The sequence below is a fragment of the Ascaphus truei genome, chromosome 6 (assembly GCF_040206685.1).
Source record: "Ascaphus truei isolate aAscTru1 chromosome 6, aAscTru1.hap1, whole genome shotgun sequence".
Lineage (NCBI taxonomy): Eukaryota > Metazoa > Chordata > Amphibia > Anura > Ascaphidae > Ascaphus > Ascaphus truei.
Window position 1 is genome coordinate 31,261,935 of NC_134488.1, and position 17,924 is coordinate 31,279,858.

Consider the following 17,924-nt stretch of genomic DNA (forward strand, 5'->3'; position numbering starts at 1 on the left):
CGATTTGTAAATAAACCAACAGCTTCTCGTATCAGCTGCAAGTTATAATAACCATATTACATTAAATAAGCGTTTGAAATATTACGCAAATGCGGCAAAATATGTTAAAATAAAACTACTTCAATATCCGGCATTACTAAATGTGCTGTCAGGGATCCCTTGATCACTTCCTGCAGAGCACAACAGGATCCCCCCTCAGGAAGCAGGTCACAAAGGGCTGTTACTCACAGGGGACCAGACCAACACTGAGCCTCTATTCATATAGGGGCCCTCACTGTCACGTCGCAGTCTCGCTCACCTGCTTGCGCTGCGGACGGGCTGATGATGACGGGGGCAGGCGCCACCAGTCGCACAGGTCCCCCCAGCCCGTTTCTGGCTCCGGTGTTCACCACTAGGGCCCCGGTTTGGTCGTAGTAAGCGGCAGGGGCCAACACTGGGTACCCTAGAATTACAAGTTGCGGCGCGGGTGAGACCATAGAGGCTGTGATGGAATAAACGAACAGTGTGTGTGTGTTTGTATACGGATAGATATAACGTGTGTGTGTGCTTGTGCTTGTGCTTGTGTACGAGTGCGTGCGCTTGTGTACGAGAGCGTGCCAGTGCGTACATACGTGTATGTACATAGCTATATCTACACGTGTATATACACACAGGGCAGCAGAAAGATTTCATGAGGTCCAGGACTAGTTTTTAGTCCTTGTAAGGCCCCCCCACCCCTTCACACTTCCTCGAGCCCCCCTTCTATCCCTCTCCATGTCAAAAGCCCGCACCTCTCCCCATGTATCTCACCCCCCTTCTCTTCTTCATTCACCTCCTCACCCCCCCCCTCCCCTTGCTATCACTTAATTACCCCCCTCTCCCTAAATTGATGTGGTATGAGGCTCCTGCCAGGCCTCTCTACCACGCCGGCCTCCCTCTCTGTGAACCGGGCCTCTATGCCACCGGTGCGTGCCGGAAGCTGGGCCTGCCTGGAAGTCGCACTCGGCAACCGCCGGGACTGAGGCCTGGCAGAGGGGCCGCAGCAGCCGGGGAGAGCCGTGGCCTGGCGGACGGCAACCAGACGCCCAGAAGCTGGACGCAGAAGTTGGGACTGGTCGTGCCACACTTCCAGGGCCCGGCCGCCCGGGACACTTGTCCCGGGGCTCCCCCCCCCCCCCCCCCCTTCGGCGGCCCTGTACACACACACGCAGCGTAGAATTGGGCCTTTAACAAGTGTGCTCAAAACGAGATCTGGAGGCGTTGATGCCGTGTGCGGTGTGGTACCCACCTGGCATTCCTGCAGCCAGTCCTTGTCCGAATGCTAGGGCTGAATTCACAGCAGCTGCAGCCACCATCTGGTCATTCTGCTGCCCCTGCTGGTTCTGATTGGGGGTCAGAGGTCGCTGGTTGCCCCCTGCACGCAGTACCTAGGAGCCAGAGACAGGACACGGTTTGTTTCAACATTGAACAGAGAGTGAAAGCAGGAAATGGAGGAAGAGGGCAGGACTGGGACGCGAGAGGAGGGGAGGAAGTGCAGGCATGAGAAGCAAGAGGAGGGGAGGAAGTGCAGGCCTGGGACGCGAGCGGAGGGGAGGAAGTGCAGGCCTGGGACGCAAGCGGAGGGGAGGAAGTGCAGGCCTGGGACGCGAGCGGAGGGGAGGAAGTGCAGGCCTGGGACGCGAGCGGAGGGGAGGAAGTGCAGGACTGGGACGCGAGCGGAGGGGAGGAAGTGCAGGCCTGGGACGCGAGCGGAGGGGAGGAAGTGCAGGCCTGGGACGCGAGCGGAGGGGAGGAAGTGCAGGCTTGGGACGCGAGCGGAGGGGAGGAAGTGCAGGACTGGGACGCGATCGGAGGAAGTGCAGGCATGGGAAGCAAGAGGAGGGGAGGAAGTGCAAGCCTTGGGCGCGAGCGGAGGGGAGGAAGTGCAGGCATGGGAAGCAAGAGGTGGGGAGGAAGTGGGACGCGAGCGGAGGGGAGGAAGTGCAAGCCTGGGACGCGAGCGGAGGGGAGGAAGTGCAGGCCTGGGACGCGAGCAGAGGGGAGGAAGTGCAGGCCTGGGACGCGAGCGGAGGGGAGGAAGTGCAGGACTGGGACGCGAGCGGAGGAAGTGCAGGCATGGGAAGCAAGAGGAGGGGAGGAAGTGCAAGCCTTGGGCGCGAGCGGAGGAAGTGCAGGCCTGGGGCGCGAGCGGAGGGGAGGAAGTGCAGGCATGGGAAGCAAGAGGTGGGGAGGAAGTGCAGGCATGGGACTCGAGCGGAGGAAAGGAAGTGCAAGCCTGGGGCGCGAGCGGAGGGGAGGAAGTGCAGGCCTGGGACGCGAGCGGAGGAAGTGCAGGCCTGGGAAGTGAGAGATGGGGAGGAAGTGCAGGAAAGGACGTGAGAAAGTGCAGGCCTGGGAACAGAGAGGAAGGGAGGAAGTGCAGGCCTGGGAAGAGAGAGGAGGGGAGGAAGTGCAGGCTTGGGACGCGAGCGGAGGGGAGGAAGTGCAGGCCTGGGACGCGAGCGGAGGGGAGGAAGTGCAGGCCTGGGACGCGAGCGGAGGGGAGGAAGTGCAGGCCTGGGACGCGAGCGGAGGGGAGGAAGTGCAGGCCTGGGGCGCGAGCGGAGGGGAGGAAGTGCAGGCCTGGGGCGCGAGTGGAGGATGTGCAGGCCTGGGACGCGAGCGGAGGGGAGGAAGTGCAGGCCTGGGACGCGAGCGGAGGAAGTGCAGGCCTGGGACGCGAGCGGAAGGGAGGAAGTGCAGGCCTGGGACGCGAGCGGAGGGGAGGAAGTGCAGGCCTGGGACGCGAGCGGAGGGGAGGAAGTGCAGGCCTGGGACGCGAGCGGAGGGGAGGAAGTGCAGGCATGGGAAGCAAGAGGAGGGGAGGAAGTGCAAGCCTTGGGCGCGAGCGGAGGAAGTGCAGGCCTGGGGCGCGAGCGGAGCGGAGGAAGTGCAGGCCTGGGGCGCGAGCGGAGGGGAGGAAGTGCAAGCCTGGGGCGCGAGCGGAGGGGAGGAAGTGCAGGCATGAGAAGCAAGAGGTGGGGAGGAAGTGCAGGCCTGGGACGCGAGCGGAGGAAGTGCAGGCCTGGGAAGAGAGAGGAGGGGAGGAAGTGCAGGCCTGGGACGGGAGAGATGGGGAGGAAGTGCAGGCCTGGGACGCGAGCGGAGGGGAGGAAGTGCAGGCCTGGGACGCGAGCGGAGGGGAGGAAGTGCAGGCCTGGGAAGTGAGAGGAGGGGAGGAAGTGCAGGCCTGGGAAGAGAGAGGAGGGGAGGAAGTGCAGGCCTGGGAAGAGAGAGGAGGGGAGGAAGTGCAGGCCTGGGAAGAGAGAGGAGGGGAGGAAGTGCAGGCCTGGGAAGAGAGAGGAGGGGAGGAAGTGCAGGCCTGGGAAGAGAGAGGAGGGGAGGAAGTGCAGGCCTGGGAAGAGAGAGGAGGGGAGGAAGTGCAGGCCTGGGAAGAGAGAGGAGGGGAGGAAGTGCAGGCCTGGGAAGAGAGAGGAGGGGAGGAAGTGCAGGCCTGGGAAGAGAGAGGAGGGGAGGAAGTGCAGGCCTGGGAAGAGAGAGGAGGGGAGGAAGTGCAGGCCTGGGAAGAGAGAGGAGGGGAGGAAGTGCAGGCCTGGGAAGAGAGAGGAGGGGAGGAAGTGCAGGCCTGGGAAGAGAGAGGAGGGGAGGAAGTGCAGGCCTGGGAAGAGAGAGGAGGGGAGGAAGTGCAGGCCTGGGAACAGAGAGGAGGGGAGGAAGTGCAGGCCTGGGAAGAGAGAGGGGAGGAAGTGCAGGCCTGGGAAGAGAGAGGAGGGGAGGAAGTGCAGGCCTGGGAACAGAGAGGAGGGGAGGAAGTGCAGGCCTGGGAACAGAGAGGAGGGGAGGAAGTGCAGGCCTGGGAACAGAGAGGAGGGGAGGAAGTGCAGGCCTGGGAACAGAGAGGAGGGGAGGAAGTGCAGGCCTGGGAACAGAGAGGAGGGGAGGAAGTGCAGGCCTGGGAACAGAGAGGAGGGGAGGAAGTGCAGGCCTGGGAACAGAGAGGAGGGGAGGAAGTGCAGGCCTGGGAACAGAGAGGAGGGGAGGAAAGGAAGATAATATTACAGAGCTGCTTGTCTACTCCATGGCCAACCCACAGACCTGCAGTTGCCCAGCCATTGAAGTGGGAGTCGCCCAGATCTCTGCTCACCTGCTGCTGCCCCTGCTGGTTCTGGTTATTCTGCTGGTTGGCGGAGTTGTTCGCTGCCGCTGCTGCCGCCGCCGCCTGCTGCTGGAAGAGGTTCGCTGGATACACCCCCCAAGGGGTGACGCCGTAGTACTGATGAGGAACCACTGCCGGGCCTGGCACAGACACGAGGACAGCGCCTTCAGCCATGTTTTTCTATCCCAACACTCAAAACATTGATTTGGGTCACCAGCCCCGCTAAGCCAACCTCAAAAATGCAGCGTTCCTACAAATTGCCTCAATTATCTCCTATCACTAGATAATTTTGGCCGTGGGTGATAAATATGGGGCGTACAAGCCTCTCTCCCGGGCCCTCTTAAATTACAACTCCTTACAAACTACCTAGAAACCAACTAGGATCACGGCAACTTCGGAGGCAAAACTAACCCCGACTGCCTGGTCCACAAGCTCACGGTGACGAGTCCCTAAGGATGAAACAACGGTCTCTATAAGGATTATCTGCCCTTCCCTGCCCTGTGCAATTTAGTTACGGGGTGAATCCATGGACAAAATGGGGAGGAATCTAAAAGTGACGCACTCAGGGTGCTCATGTACATGTCCCTACCCAGAATCCTCAGCTGCAGCTTAACCACTGCGTGACGCGATGACGGGACGGACGAGGCAGGTTTGGGGAACTGTCCGAGACATGCAGGCAAATCACGGGTTTCCTTTGGGATGGGCAAGAGGGCGTCTTACCTAGCGTCGCTGCGGCTGCAAGTCCTGCTGCGTAAGGGTCCGTCCCAGGAGGGGCCGCACTGATGATGTATGGGTTTGGGACAAAGGCAGCGGGAGCTAAACCTGCTGAAAACATACCTGTCAGTGAAAGCAGACGTCATTACAGCTGCTGCCCCTCCAGAGAGAAGCAGAAACGCACAGCTGCTGTGTTAAGTGCCTTGTTGCCATGCAGCAGCCTGTCTACCAGGTCAGTGCCACAGTGGCTGTTGGTCTGTGGTGCCTTATTGCGTGGCAGCTATGTGAGAAAGTAACAGGTCTTGTAACAGCATGACCTAGTGACAGTGACATGTTTAATGGGTTAAAGTGTCATTCCTATGGAAGCGCAAAGAGACCTAATGACAGTGACGTGGTTAAAGGGTCAGTCCAAATAAGCACGCAAGTGACATAATGACACGTCAGGGGTTAAAGCAGGTCACACCATATATAGACTAAACACTACTAGAGTATATACAGTAAATCTAAGCAGTACATTACTATAATTACTACAATGTGCTTGTATATAAATATGCACATATGTTCCTGTGTAGGAGCAGTGGCAATTACAGCAACGTGTTTTATTGGTTCACTGGTCAGTCCTGTGTAGTGACCTAATAACAGTACATGGATATAGATATATGCAAAACTGTATACAGGAAGATATTTTGTAGGTTGCGATACCTTTTGATGTATCCAAGGTTTTCTATGACTGATGGATGTTGGTCCAACACACACAGTGACGCACGCGCGCACACAGCGACAGAGTGGCACGCGCACACAGAAACAGTGACACGCGCGCGTACACACAGAGACCGTGTCTGACACACAAACACAGTGACCGTGTCTGACACACACACACACAGTGACCGTGTCTGACACACACACACACAGTGACCGTGTCTGACACACACACACACAGTGACCGTGTCTGACACACACACACAGTGACCGTGTCTGACACACACACAGTGACCGTGTCTCTCTCACACACACACACACAGTGACCGTCACACACACACACACACACACAGTGACCGTCTCACACACACACACACACACACACACACAGTGACCGTGTCTCACACACACACAGTGACCGTGTCTCACAAACACACACACAGTGACCGTCTCACTCACACACACACACACACACACACAGTGACCGTCTCACACACACAGTGACCGTGTCTCACACACACACACACACACACACACACACAGACAAACAGTGACCGTGTCTCACACACACACACACACACACAGTGACCGTGTCTCTCTCACTCTCACACACACACACACACACACACACACACACACACACACACACACACACACACACACACACACACACACACACAGTGACCGTGTCTCTCACACACACACACACACACACACACACACACACAGTGACCATGTCTCACACACACACACACAGTGACCGTGTCTCACACACACACACACACACACACACACACAGTGACCGTGTCTCTCACACACACACACACACACACAGTGACCGTGTGTCACACACACACACACAGTGACCGTGTCACACACACACACACACAGTAACCGTGTCTCTCACACACACACACACACACAAAGTAACCGTGTCTCATACTCACACACACACACAGTGACCGTGTCTCACACACACACACAGTGACAGTATGGTGTAAGTTATGGCACAGGCTGTAGCGCTCAGACTGCTGGAGGTTTCTCACCTATGTGTGACTGATGTGCTGCTGCCAGTGCGTACTGCTGCTGCTGTGCTGCGGTGAGCTGCTGGACGGCCAGTGCATTGGGTCTTTGGAACAGCTGCAGGGGGACACAATACAAGGTCATTCAGCACAGCTTCGCTGAACCTCATCCCACATGTCAGTGCCACTGATCCTATGGCAGGAGAGGAATGTAACCACACGAGAGACCAACTCATCCAACGACGAAAGGTTCATCTATGTGGTATGCTTCTAAAGGGCCTGACGCTAAATACGCAGGAGGTGAGCGGCGGGCAGTTACCGGGCGAAAAGCCCCATGCAAATGGCTGCTGCAGCGTATGGAATTACCTCCGCTGCACTGCACTACGGCACATGGCAGCAACAAATGAAACAAATATAATAAAAAGGGAGAGAAAGGCTCCGTGAGGGAGCCAAAATGTTGAATAAATTCTATTTACTGAATATATAGGTGTGCCGCCCCCTACATAATGAATATAGAACACGAATCTTCACACGAGCATTCGGCGCCTACGGACTGGGCTCTGCCGCTCACCTGCTGCTGGGAGCTGTAGTCGAAGAGCCCCACGGTGGTAGCGCCCGAGTCCACCGTCACTTGGTTGCCCGAGTAGTCGAACTGCAGAGGTTCCATGCCCACGTGCTCCATGGGGTCCAGCTGGACACTTTGAGACTCCATGCCGCTGAAGTCCTCCACCGGTTTGGCGCCGTTGCTGCTGGTAAGCTGGGCTAGCCCCTCCGAGCCATTCTGGCTGGGGCCCAAGAGATCCACCTCGCTGACCGAGTTCTGGCAGTTACCCGGGGTGCGGCTGGGAGGGACAGAGACGTCAGCCAGGACAGACAGACATGCAGGTAAAGCTGTCCTGCTAACTACTGCCTATTGCGTATCGGGGGAGGGAGGGGTGCGTATCTACCGCGAGAGAGAAGGGGGGGGGGGGGGGGGAAGAGAGGGAAAGTGGAGGGGAGAGCAAGGGAAGTAAGAGAGAAATGTGGGGGAGAAGCTGGTGAGGACCTATATTAAGTGTGTGGCCGGCAAAGCTCACCAAAGCTTGTGAAGTGGTTGCCAGTTAAAATAACTGCGCTCCTCTGCTCTAAATGCATCCGATAAAGAGATATATAGGAGGACTTTCTATCTATATCTATATCCCGTCCTCACCTGAAATCCTTCACGTCCCCATCGATCCCGTTCTGGACCGGCAGCCCGTTTGCTTTGTCCATGCCGTCCACCTCCTCCTTCAGGTCCCCCAGTTTGTCGCCGTCGTAACCGCTTTTGTTCTTCTTGTCGCCCTTCTCGTTCTCGTCGGCCTCGGGATCGCGGGGGCCCTGTGGTAGGAAAGTAGGAGCAGTTCCTTTAGCCGGGATGTGTCCCCCCCCGTGTTAGAAGTATCTCTGCCGTCCATTATATCTCCCTGCCACCTGGGTAGAGCCGACAGTCCTGTGACGTTACATTGTCTGACGCCAGGAACTTCCTGTACCGTCAGTGATGTCATCAAAGTCACAACATGGCGACTTCCTGTTCATAGATTTATATCTTCCATATGCTTTTAAAAAATGTTTAATGTTTATGTATTACTAGCTGAGAGACCCGGCGTTGCCCGGGATGTAAATGCGTAATAGGTAGTATTATTTATAAATCGTGGAACAATAGGTGAGTATTTGTTGTAAAGGTTGGATAATAATGTTGAAAAGAAAGATGGAAGAAAATGTAATACGATGTTGTATAAAAATGGTTTATTGTAACCACACCACAGTACAATGTATATTTTGGTGACATAAGTGATGTGAAAATGTGAGGCGTGTGTCCTGCTAGGGTTGTGAGCGGGTGTGAGGCGGCGGGTGGGTGTTCAGTACGGGTGGCGCATGGGTAGTGAGTGCTGGCTGTGGGTCGGGATCCTGCTAGGGTGTGAGGCGGCGGGTGTGTGGCGAGTGCGGGTGACAGCTGGTCAGTGATATTGTTGCGTAGGGGCAGGAGGCGGCAGGTGTGTGTCGAGTGTGTGGGGTGGGTGAGAGGCGGCGGGTGTGTGTCGAGTGGCGGGTGTCTGTTGAGTGGGAGGTGGTGGGAAGTGGGGAGGAGGGGGGGAGGTGGTGGGAAGGGGGGAGGAGGGGGTGGTGGGAAGGGGGAGGAGGGGTGGTGGGAAGGGGGGGAGGAGGTGGGAAGGGGGAGGAGGGGGTGGTGGGAAGGAGGTGGGAAGGGGGGGGGAGGTTGTGGGAAGGGGGGGAGGTGGTGGGAAGGGGGGGAGGTGGGAAGGGGGGGAGGTGGTGGGAAGGGGGGGAGGTGGTGGGAAGGTGGGAAGGGGTGGGCGGTGGAAAGGGGTGGGCGGTGGAAAGGGGGGGGAGGTGGTGGGAGGTTGTAAGGGGGAGTGAGGGAAGGTGAAGGGGGGTGGGGGTGAAGGTGGGGTGGAGGGGAGGTGGAGGGGGGGGGTGGAGGGGAGGTTAAGGGGGGGGTGGAGGTGAGGTGAAGGGGGGGGTGAAGGGGGGTGGAAGTGAGGTGAAGGGGGGGTGAAGTGGAGGGGAGGGGAAGTGTAGTGAGGGGTGGGTGAGGGGAGATGGAGAGGGGGTGGAGGGGAAGTGTAGTGAGGGGTGGGTGAGGGTAGGTGAAGGCCGCTCACTCACCCGTCCGGCAGCACGTGGATCTGAGGCGGGAGGCAGCGTGTTGTGGCCGCTCCCCCGCTGACTGTAGCGGCGCCGGGGGGGGGGGGGGGTGGAGGGGAAGTGAGTGAGGGGAGGTGATCACTCCGCTCCCCCGCTGAGTGTAGCGGCGCCGGGGGGGGGGGGGGGGTGGAGGGGAAGTGAGTGAGGGGAGGTGATCACTCCGCTCCCCCGCTGAGTGTAGCGGCGCCGGGGGGGGGGTGGAGGGGAAGTGAGTGAGGGGAGGTGATCACTCCGCTCCCCCGCTGACTGTAGCGGCGCCGGGGGGGGTGGGGGGGGGGGTGGAGGGGAAGTGAGTGAGGGGAGGTGATCACTCCGCTCCCCCGCTGACTGTAGCGGCGCCGGGGGGGGGGGGGGGGGGTGGAGGGGAAGTGAGTGAGGGGGAGGTGAAGGGGGGTGAGGGGACGTGAAGGACCGCTCACCCGTCCGGCCGCTCACTCACCCCGTCCGGCAGCTCCCACGTGGAGGGGGGGGGGGTGAAAGCGCCGGGAAACAGGAAGAGGCGGAGCCTCCGGGACCGGTGGGGAAGAGAGCGGGAGATATGCTGCTAACACTATGAGCCCCGCTAATGTATGTAACACCCCCCCCCCCCCCGTGTGTGTGTGTGTGTGTGACTGTGTGTGACTGTGTGTGACTGTGTGTGTGTGTGTGTGTGTGTGTGTGTCAGTGTGTGTGTGACAGTGTGTGTGAGACAGTGTGTGTGTGTGTGTGTGTGTGTGTGTGTGTGTGTGTGTGTGTGTGTGTGTGTGTGTGTGTGTGTGTGACAGTGTGTGACAGTGTGTGACAGTGTGTGACAGTGTGTGACAGTGTGTGACAGTGTGTGACAGTGTGTGTGGTTTTTTTTTTTTTTTTTTTTGTGGACCGTGGGGCCCGTCGCTCCGCCTCAGGCCAATGAGAGGTGTGGGGGGCGGGCCAAGGGGGTGGTGTGAGTGTGTGAGGCCAATGATAGGTGTGCGGGGGCGGGCGGCCCAAGGGACCAATGAGATCTGCCGCTAGGGACACCGGACATCCAGGCAGGCAGGCAAACATACAGTGCTTTCACTAATATAGTATAAGATTATGTGACCCTTTGGAGTGCCACGGCCCTCTCCGGCACAGCAAGGTCACATGACCGCAGGAGCACTTAACCCCAGGAACGGGAGAGGACTACTCCTTGGCCATGACGTAGCCACTACGTGTCCTGGGGCCCCACAGTTAAAGAACAACACCGCCAATGTAAAGATGGAGTCCGCACTCACAAGGTGGCACGCCATATCCCGAGCATGACCTCATTGGGATTTAATTTGCAGGAGATAACCAACCTTATTTTTTATTTGTGTTTCCTAGTTTTGGAATGGCTTTAAATGTCCCAAGTCTGCGGTATCCCCATGGCCAACCCCCCCCACTAAAACTTCAAAGAGTCTTATCAGAGAAATGGTCATATCAATGCGCTCCTCCTTTGAAACCCAGAAAGGGCCCCAATTGGAAGACACTGTAGTAACATATATAATGGGAATCCTGGCTCTATGAAGGCATGTTCCTCGGCCCCTGTTTTGTGTCATGGAGGGCGGCGAGTTCAATGGGGGGGCAGAGAAGGACTTACAAATCCTCCTTTCCTGAGGCAGGAGTCGCCAGGGGAAGAGCTGAGCACGTACTCCACCATGCTGACCCCCAGACCGCCACTCTCGGAGCGAGGGGACAGCACAGAGTTCACCTCGCTGCTGTTGACGTGGAAGCCCTGGCCTGGCCGTCTCTGAACCATGATGGGCTGAGATACTGAATGGTCTGTGAGGGAAGAGAAGGAAGAATGGAGACAGGAGGGGAAAATGGAGGGTGTGAGAGAAGAAAATCTTGAGTAATAGTAACACTCCGTCAGCGATAGCCAAACCTTTGCAAATAAACTCATAACTCCCCTCCTACATGATACGCTCCCTGGGGTAGGGACCCCCTTCCTATTGTCTCAGCTGGTCTTAACATATATGTGCTCGTCATACAACGCTATTGCCCTCCTTCTCGCATTGTACTGCGCAACGGAATTTGTTGGCACCAAATAAATAAATGATAATAATTTGGTCACCTCTCCCTCACGTGGGACAGACCCCTTTAACCAAGGGGTGGCCAACTCCAGTCCTCAAGGGCCACCAACAAGTCAGGCTTTCCGGATATGCCAGCTTCAGCACAGATGGCTCAATCATTGGCTCAGTCAAAGACTGACCGAAGCAGGGATATCCTGAAACCCTGACCTGTTGGTGGCCGTTGAGGACTGGAGATGACTGCTCCTGGGTTAACCTATGAGGTCACAGTGCTCCTACGTGGGACTGAATGCAGGCAAGGGGCAGCCTAGATTGGACACACTGTTTTCATCCATCACTCCAAGTTTACTTACCGGATGTCCCCCAGGCGCTCTCTCGCCACTGGTCCCCCAGGAAGATCCCCTTTGGTCCGTCTTTGTTTGAGTCATCAGACTCCCAGAATTTTTTCCCTGGCAAAAGTTGCTGGGGGACAGAAACATTTGTAACAATGTTAGCGTGGTGCTGCTTTATTTATATGGCACCAACATATTCCGTAGTGTAGGGAGGGGGTGAGGGGAGGGGCAATATTGTAAGAGATATATAAAATTACACACACGAAAGGAAAAAAATTCCTCCTGGCGCCTGTGCTGCCGCGTAGCGAGTAGTGCGGGTGAGGGGGGCGGAGCGAAGAACAGAAGGCGGCAGAGGCGTAAGCGGGCTGGGGGGCGGAGCTAGTCAGAGCCCATCTGTACTATGCACGTCCCTGCTCTCAATGCGCACTGTGGCTGGGGGAGGAGCGTGTGTGTGTCAGACACACACGGTAACAGAGGAGCCGACGATGGGGTGGGGGGGGGGGGGTTGTTAGCCGGAATGCCCCCCACCCAGCACTTAACAAAACACTGGCTTCTAAGTATTTTATATTTTTGTCTGTGTGTGCATACTATATACAAACACACAATACAGTACATTTAAATACACATACACACACAACCTCACTGTTTAAAAGTGACAAGAAAGTGCCAACGAGTGTTCAGGAAGATGTATAGTGGCACTTGTGCTGGTAGGTTAACCATACTATGAAAGCTTGAACAATATACCCGGTTGAAGTGGGTAAGGTACTTGCCAATATACAAATAAGGCCGGCATGGTAAGGTGTCAACCCCCAAATATGGAACACCCCAAGAAGCAATGGCCCTCATTCTCCGGAGGCTGGATTGTCCCTGGAAATGGCAGCGTTCAGGAGGAAGGCAGCGGGTGCCGAGAACCCCCGGAGGTTAAACTAAAGCGGTTATTCAAACCTAAACCTGGCTGCCTACAAGCGCCGGACTCTCTCCCAGTGACGCAGCACTGCAAGAACTGGGAAACTAGCATGAAAAGATGCAATGGGATAGTGAAGTTAGAAGAAAAGATGAAGGCCTCACTGAGCTCAAAAGCGGCCCCCTATCCTATTACAGGGGTACAGATAATGGCAGAATCGGTGGAATAGGCTTCATCATTAACAAGAGATGGAGAAACAACATGGCGGAATATGAAAGCTGATCAGAAAGAGCAGCAGAATCGTCATTCAGGTGTCAGAGAGATGCAGGCTTCAAATAATCCAAGTGTCTGCTCCAACATCAGGTCCCACAGACAACGAAGTGGAGGACTTCTACCATGGAGTCAATCAACTTAACAACAAAGGAAATTGTCACCGCAAAATCGTTCCGGGAGAACTCAGCGCAGAGATTGGTGCCCAGCGGAAAGACGAAGCATCGGTTAGTAAGTACGGTTACGGGAACACGAATAAACGTGGGGACAGATTGGTAGAATTTGCAGAACGTGAAAACTTCTACATCATGAATTCATCTTCAAGAGGAACCCAAATAGAAAATGGACATGGGAAGCACCCAATGGAGTCAGGAATGAAAGGGACGATATCCCAGCTAACAATACACACGTGATGAAAAACTGCACAGTCCTTAACCCTTTTTGACAAAAGCAGAGATCACTGATTGGTTCCCTGCAGATTACATCTGAATGAGACGTGGGAAAGAAGAAGGAAATTGATTAAAAAGACAAAATCGGGTTATGATCGGAGCCATGGTGGAGGAGATAAGTGGGGTAGGGATCCAACTGGCTCCGGTGTCGTTTCTGTTGGGTAAGCCTATAGAAGACCTCCCTCCTCGGACCAAAAAATTAACATCCTTTGTACTAACGGCAGCCCGCCGCTCAATAGTGGCAAAATGGAAAAAAAACTAGACCACCCAAAAAGGAGATGGTCCTCACCAGAATCAGGGAAGTCCGTCTGATGGAACTCCTATCAGCTCGACTAAAACAACAACTAGATCAATTCAACAAAACCTGGGAAGCTTGGCCATACGATTAAACCCCCATAGATTACACAAACTCTGTTCTAGAGCTCGGTAGACGTCAAACCCTGGGCGGCCCTCTTTCATGCCGCTCCATCCCCCCCCCCCCCACCCCCACCCCTACCCCTCTCCCTCGCTCCACTCTTTTTTCCTCTCTCCCTTTTAACTATCCTTACTCCTCTTGAAAAGGAGAGACGGGTGCACATCCATAGACACCCCCGCTCCGGGCGGGGAGAGGTGGACTTGATTCTCTTGGATCCTAACAGGTTATGCGGAAGCTCTAATATTGTCAATTTGTTCACAAATACCCAATGACTGCTGTACCAGCCTGTTGTGTTATGATATGATGTACCCTACCCTCCGAAAAAAACAATAAAAATATTTGAAATAAAAAAAAGACAAAATCAACACCAAGAATAACAGCAGAGAATCCCAACTAGAACAGAAAAATCGCTTCAGCGGGCTCAAAATCCATGGGGACCCTTTAACAAATGATTATGAAGAACTTATGACGATTGTAGCTGAAATCGCAGAATGAGGAGACAAGAAATGAAGCGCTCCCAAGACGCGAGAATAAGAATGGAACACGCAGAGCTGTGTGAGACAATCCGCGAGGCGTATAACTGAGGATGTAAGAGAATGGAACACGCAGAGCTGTGTGAGACAATCCGCGAGGCGTATAACTGAGGATGTAAGAGAATGGAACACGCAGAGCTGTGTGAGACAATCCGCGAGGCGTATAACTGAGGATGTCAGAGAATGGAACACGCAGAGCTGTGTGAGACAATCCGCGAGGCGTATAACTGAGGATGTCAGAGAATGGAACACGCAGAGCTGTGTGAGACAATCCGCGAGGCGTATAACTGAGGATGTAAGAGAATGGAACACGCACAGCTGTGTGAGACAATCCGCGAGGCGTATAACTGAGGATGTAAGAGAATGGAACACGCAGAGCTGTGTGAGACAATCCGCGAGGCGTATAACTGAGGATGTAAGAGAATGGAACACGCAGAGCTGTGTGAGACAATCCGCGAGGCGTATAACTGAGGATGTAAGAGAATGGAACACGCAGAGCTGTGTGAGACAATCCGCGAGGCGTATAACTGAGGATGTAAGAGAATGGAACACGCAGAGCTGTGTGAGACAATCCGCGAGGCGTATAACTGAGGATGTAAGAGAATGGAACACGCAGAGCTGTGTGAGACAATCCGCGAGGCGTATAACTGAGGATGTCAGAGAATGGAACACGCAGAGCTGTGTGAGACAATCCGCGAGGCGTATAACTGAGGATGTAAGAGAATGGAACACGCAGAGCTGTGTGAGACAATCCGCGAGGCGTATAACTGAGGATGTCAGAGAATGGAACACGCAGAGCTGTGTGAGACAATCCGCGAGGCGTATAACTGAGGATGTAAGAGAATGGAACACGCAGAGCTGTGTGAGACAATCCGCGAGGCGTATAACTGAGGATGTAAGAGAATGGAACACGCAGAGCTGTGTGAGACAATCCGCGAGGCGTATAACTGAGGATGTAAGAGAATGGAACACGCAGAGCTGTGTGAGACAATCCGCGAGGCGTATAACTGAGGATGTAAGAGAATGGAACACGCAGAGCTGTGCGAGACAATCCGCGAGGCGTATAACTGAGGATGTAAGAGAATGGAACACGCAGAGCTGTGTGAGACAATCCGCGAGGCGTATAACTGAGGATGTAAGAGAATGGAACACGCAGAGCTGTGTGAGACAATCCGCGAGGCGTACAACTGAGGATGTAAGAGAATGGAACACGCAGAGCTGTGTGAGACAATCCGCGAGGCGTATAACTGAGGATGTCAGAGAATGGAACACGCAGAGCTGTGTGAGACAATCCGCGAGGCGTATAACTGAGGGTGTAAGAGAATGGAACACGCAGAGCTGTGTGAGACAATCCGCGAGGCGTATAACTGAGGATGTAAGAGAATGGAACACGCAGAGCTGTGTGAGACAATCCGCGAGGCGTATAACTGAGGATGTAAGAGAATGGAACACGCAGAGCTGTGTGAGACAATCCGCGAGGCGTATAACTGAGGATGTAAGAGAATGGAACACGCAGAGCTGTGTGAGACAATCCGTGAGGCGTATAACTGAGGATGTCAGAGAATGGAACACGCAGAGCTGTGTGAGACAATCCGCGAGGCGTATAACTGAGGATGTAAGAGAATGGAACACGCAGAGCTGTGTGAGACAATCCGCGAGGCGTATAACTGAGGATGTCAGAGAATGGAACACGCAGAGCTGTGTGAGACAATCCGCGAGGCGTATAACTGAGGATGTAAGAGAATGGAACACGCAGAGCTGTGTGAGACAATCCGCGAGGCGTATAACTGAGGATGTAAGAGAATGGAACACGCAGAGCTGTGTGAGACAATCCGCGAGGCGTATAACTGAGGATGTAAGAGAATGGAACACGCAGAGCTGTGTGAGACAATCCGCGAGGCGTATAACTGAGGATGTAAGAGAATGGAACACGCAGAGCTGTGTGAGACAATCCGCGAGGCGTATAACTGAGGGTGTAAGAGAATGGAACACGCAGAGCTGTGCGAGACAATCCGCGAGGCGTATAACTGAGGATGTCAGAGAATGGAACACGCAGAGCTGTGTGAGACAATCCGCGAGGCGTATAACTGAGGATGTAAGAGAATGGAACACGCAGAGCTGTGTGAGACAATCCGCGAGGCGTATAACTGAGGATGTAAGAGAATGGAACACGCAGAGCTGTGTGAGACAATCCGCGAGGCGTATAACTGAGGATGTAAGAGAATAGAACACGCAGAGCTGTGTGAGACAATCCGCGAGGCGTATAACTGAGGATGTAAGAGAATGGAACACGCAGAGCTGTGTGAGACAATCCGCGAGGCGTATAACTGAGGATGTAAGAGAATGGAACACGCAGAGCTGTGTGAGACAATCCGCGAGGCGTATAACTGAGGATGTAAGAGAATGGAACACGCAGAGCTGTGTGAGACAATCCGCGAGGCGTATAACTGAGGGTGTAAGAGAATGGAACACGCAGAGCTGTGTGAGACAATCCGCGAGGCGTATAACTGAGGATGTAAGAGAATGGAACACGCAGAGCTGTGTGAGACAATCCGCGAGGCGTATAACTGAGGATGTAAGAGAATGGAACACGCAGAGCTGTGTGAGACAATCCGCGAGGCGTATAACTGAGGATGTAAGAGAATGGAACACGCAGAGCTGTGTGAGACAATCCGCGAGGCGTATAACTGAGGATGTAAGAGAATGGAACACGCAGAGCTGTGTGAGAAAATCCGCGAGGCGTATAACTGAGGATGTAAGAGAATGGAACACGCAGAGCTGTGTGAGACAATCCGCGAGGCGTACAACTGAGCATGTAAGAGAATGGAACACGCAGAGCTGTGTGAGACAATCCGCGAGGCGTGTAACTGAGGATGTCAGAGAATGGAACACGCAGAGCTGTGTGAGACAATCCGCGAGGCGTATAACTGAGGATGCAAGAGAATGGAACACGCAGAGCTGTGTGAGACAATCCGCGAGGCGTATAACTGAGGATGTAAGAGAATGGAACACGCAGAGCTGTGTGAGACAATCCGCGAGGCGTATAACTGAGGATGTAAGAGAATGGAACACGCAGAGCTGTGTGAGACAATCCGCGAGGCGTATAACTGAGGATGTAAGAGAATGGAACATGCAGAGCTGTGTGAGACAATCCGCGAGGCGTGTAACTGAGGATGTAAGAGAATGGAACACGCAGAGCTGTGTGAGACAATCCGCGAGGCGTATAACTGAGGATGTAAGAGAATGGAACACGCAGAGCTGTGTGAGACAATCCGCGAGGCGTATAACTGAGGATGTAAGAGAATGGAACACGCAGAGCTGTGTGAGACAATCCGCGAGGCGTATAACTGAGGATGTCAGAGAATGGAACACGCAGAGCTGTGTGAGACAATCCGCGAGGCGTATAACTGAGGATGTAAGAGAATGGAACACGCAGAGCTGTGTGAGACAATCCGCGAGGCGTATAACTGAGGATGTAAGAGAATGGAACACGCAGAGCTGTGTGAGACAATCCGCGAGGCGTATAACTGAGGATGTAAGAGAATGGAACACGCAGAGCTGTGTGAGACAATCCGCGAGGCGTATAACTGAGGATGTAAGAGAATGGAACACGCAGAGCTGTGTGAGACAATCCGCGAGGCGTATAACTGAGGATGTCAGAGAATGGAACACGCAGAGCTGTGTGAGACAATCCGCGAGGCGTATAACTGAGGATGTAAGAGAATGGAACACGCAGAGCTGTGTGAGACAATCCGCG

General features: G+C 54.7%; 1 protein-coding gene across 10 annotated transcripts in view; it reads right to left on the reverse strand.

Moving 5' to 3' along the window:
* PUM1 (pumilio RNA binding family member 1) overlaps positions 1-17,924 on the reverse strand; it is a 48,921-nt gene that overhangs the window by 13,941 nt on the left and 17,056 nt on the right. For 2 of the 10 annotated variants that reach the window (XM_075603833.1, XM_075603830.1), the window contains 9 exons: positions 11,618-11,726; positions 10,835-11,016; positions 7,760-7,926; positions 7,142-7,412; positions 6,595-6,688; positions 4,856-4,957; positions 4,124-4,275; positions 1,268-1,406; positions 299-442 (listed from right to left, as the gene is read on the reverse strand). In XM_075603833.1, the coding sequence (XP_075459948.1) occupies positions 299-442; positions 1,268-1,406; positions 4,124-4,275; positions 4,856-4,957; positions 6,595-6,688; positions 7,142-7,412; positions 7,760-7,926; positions 10,835-11,016; positions 11,618-11,726 (1,360 nt within the window). Of the gene's footprint in view, positions 1-298; positions 482-1,267; positions 1,407-4,123; positions 4,276-4,855; positions 4,973-6,594; positions 6,689-7,141; positions 7,413-7,759; positions 7,927-10,834; positions 11,017-11,617; positions 11,727-17,924 lie in introns of all 10 variants that reach the window. The other 8 variants (XM_075603832.1, XM_075603829.1, XM_075603831.1 and 5 more) reach the window with 5 other exon arrangements.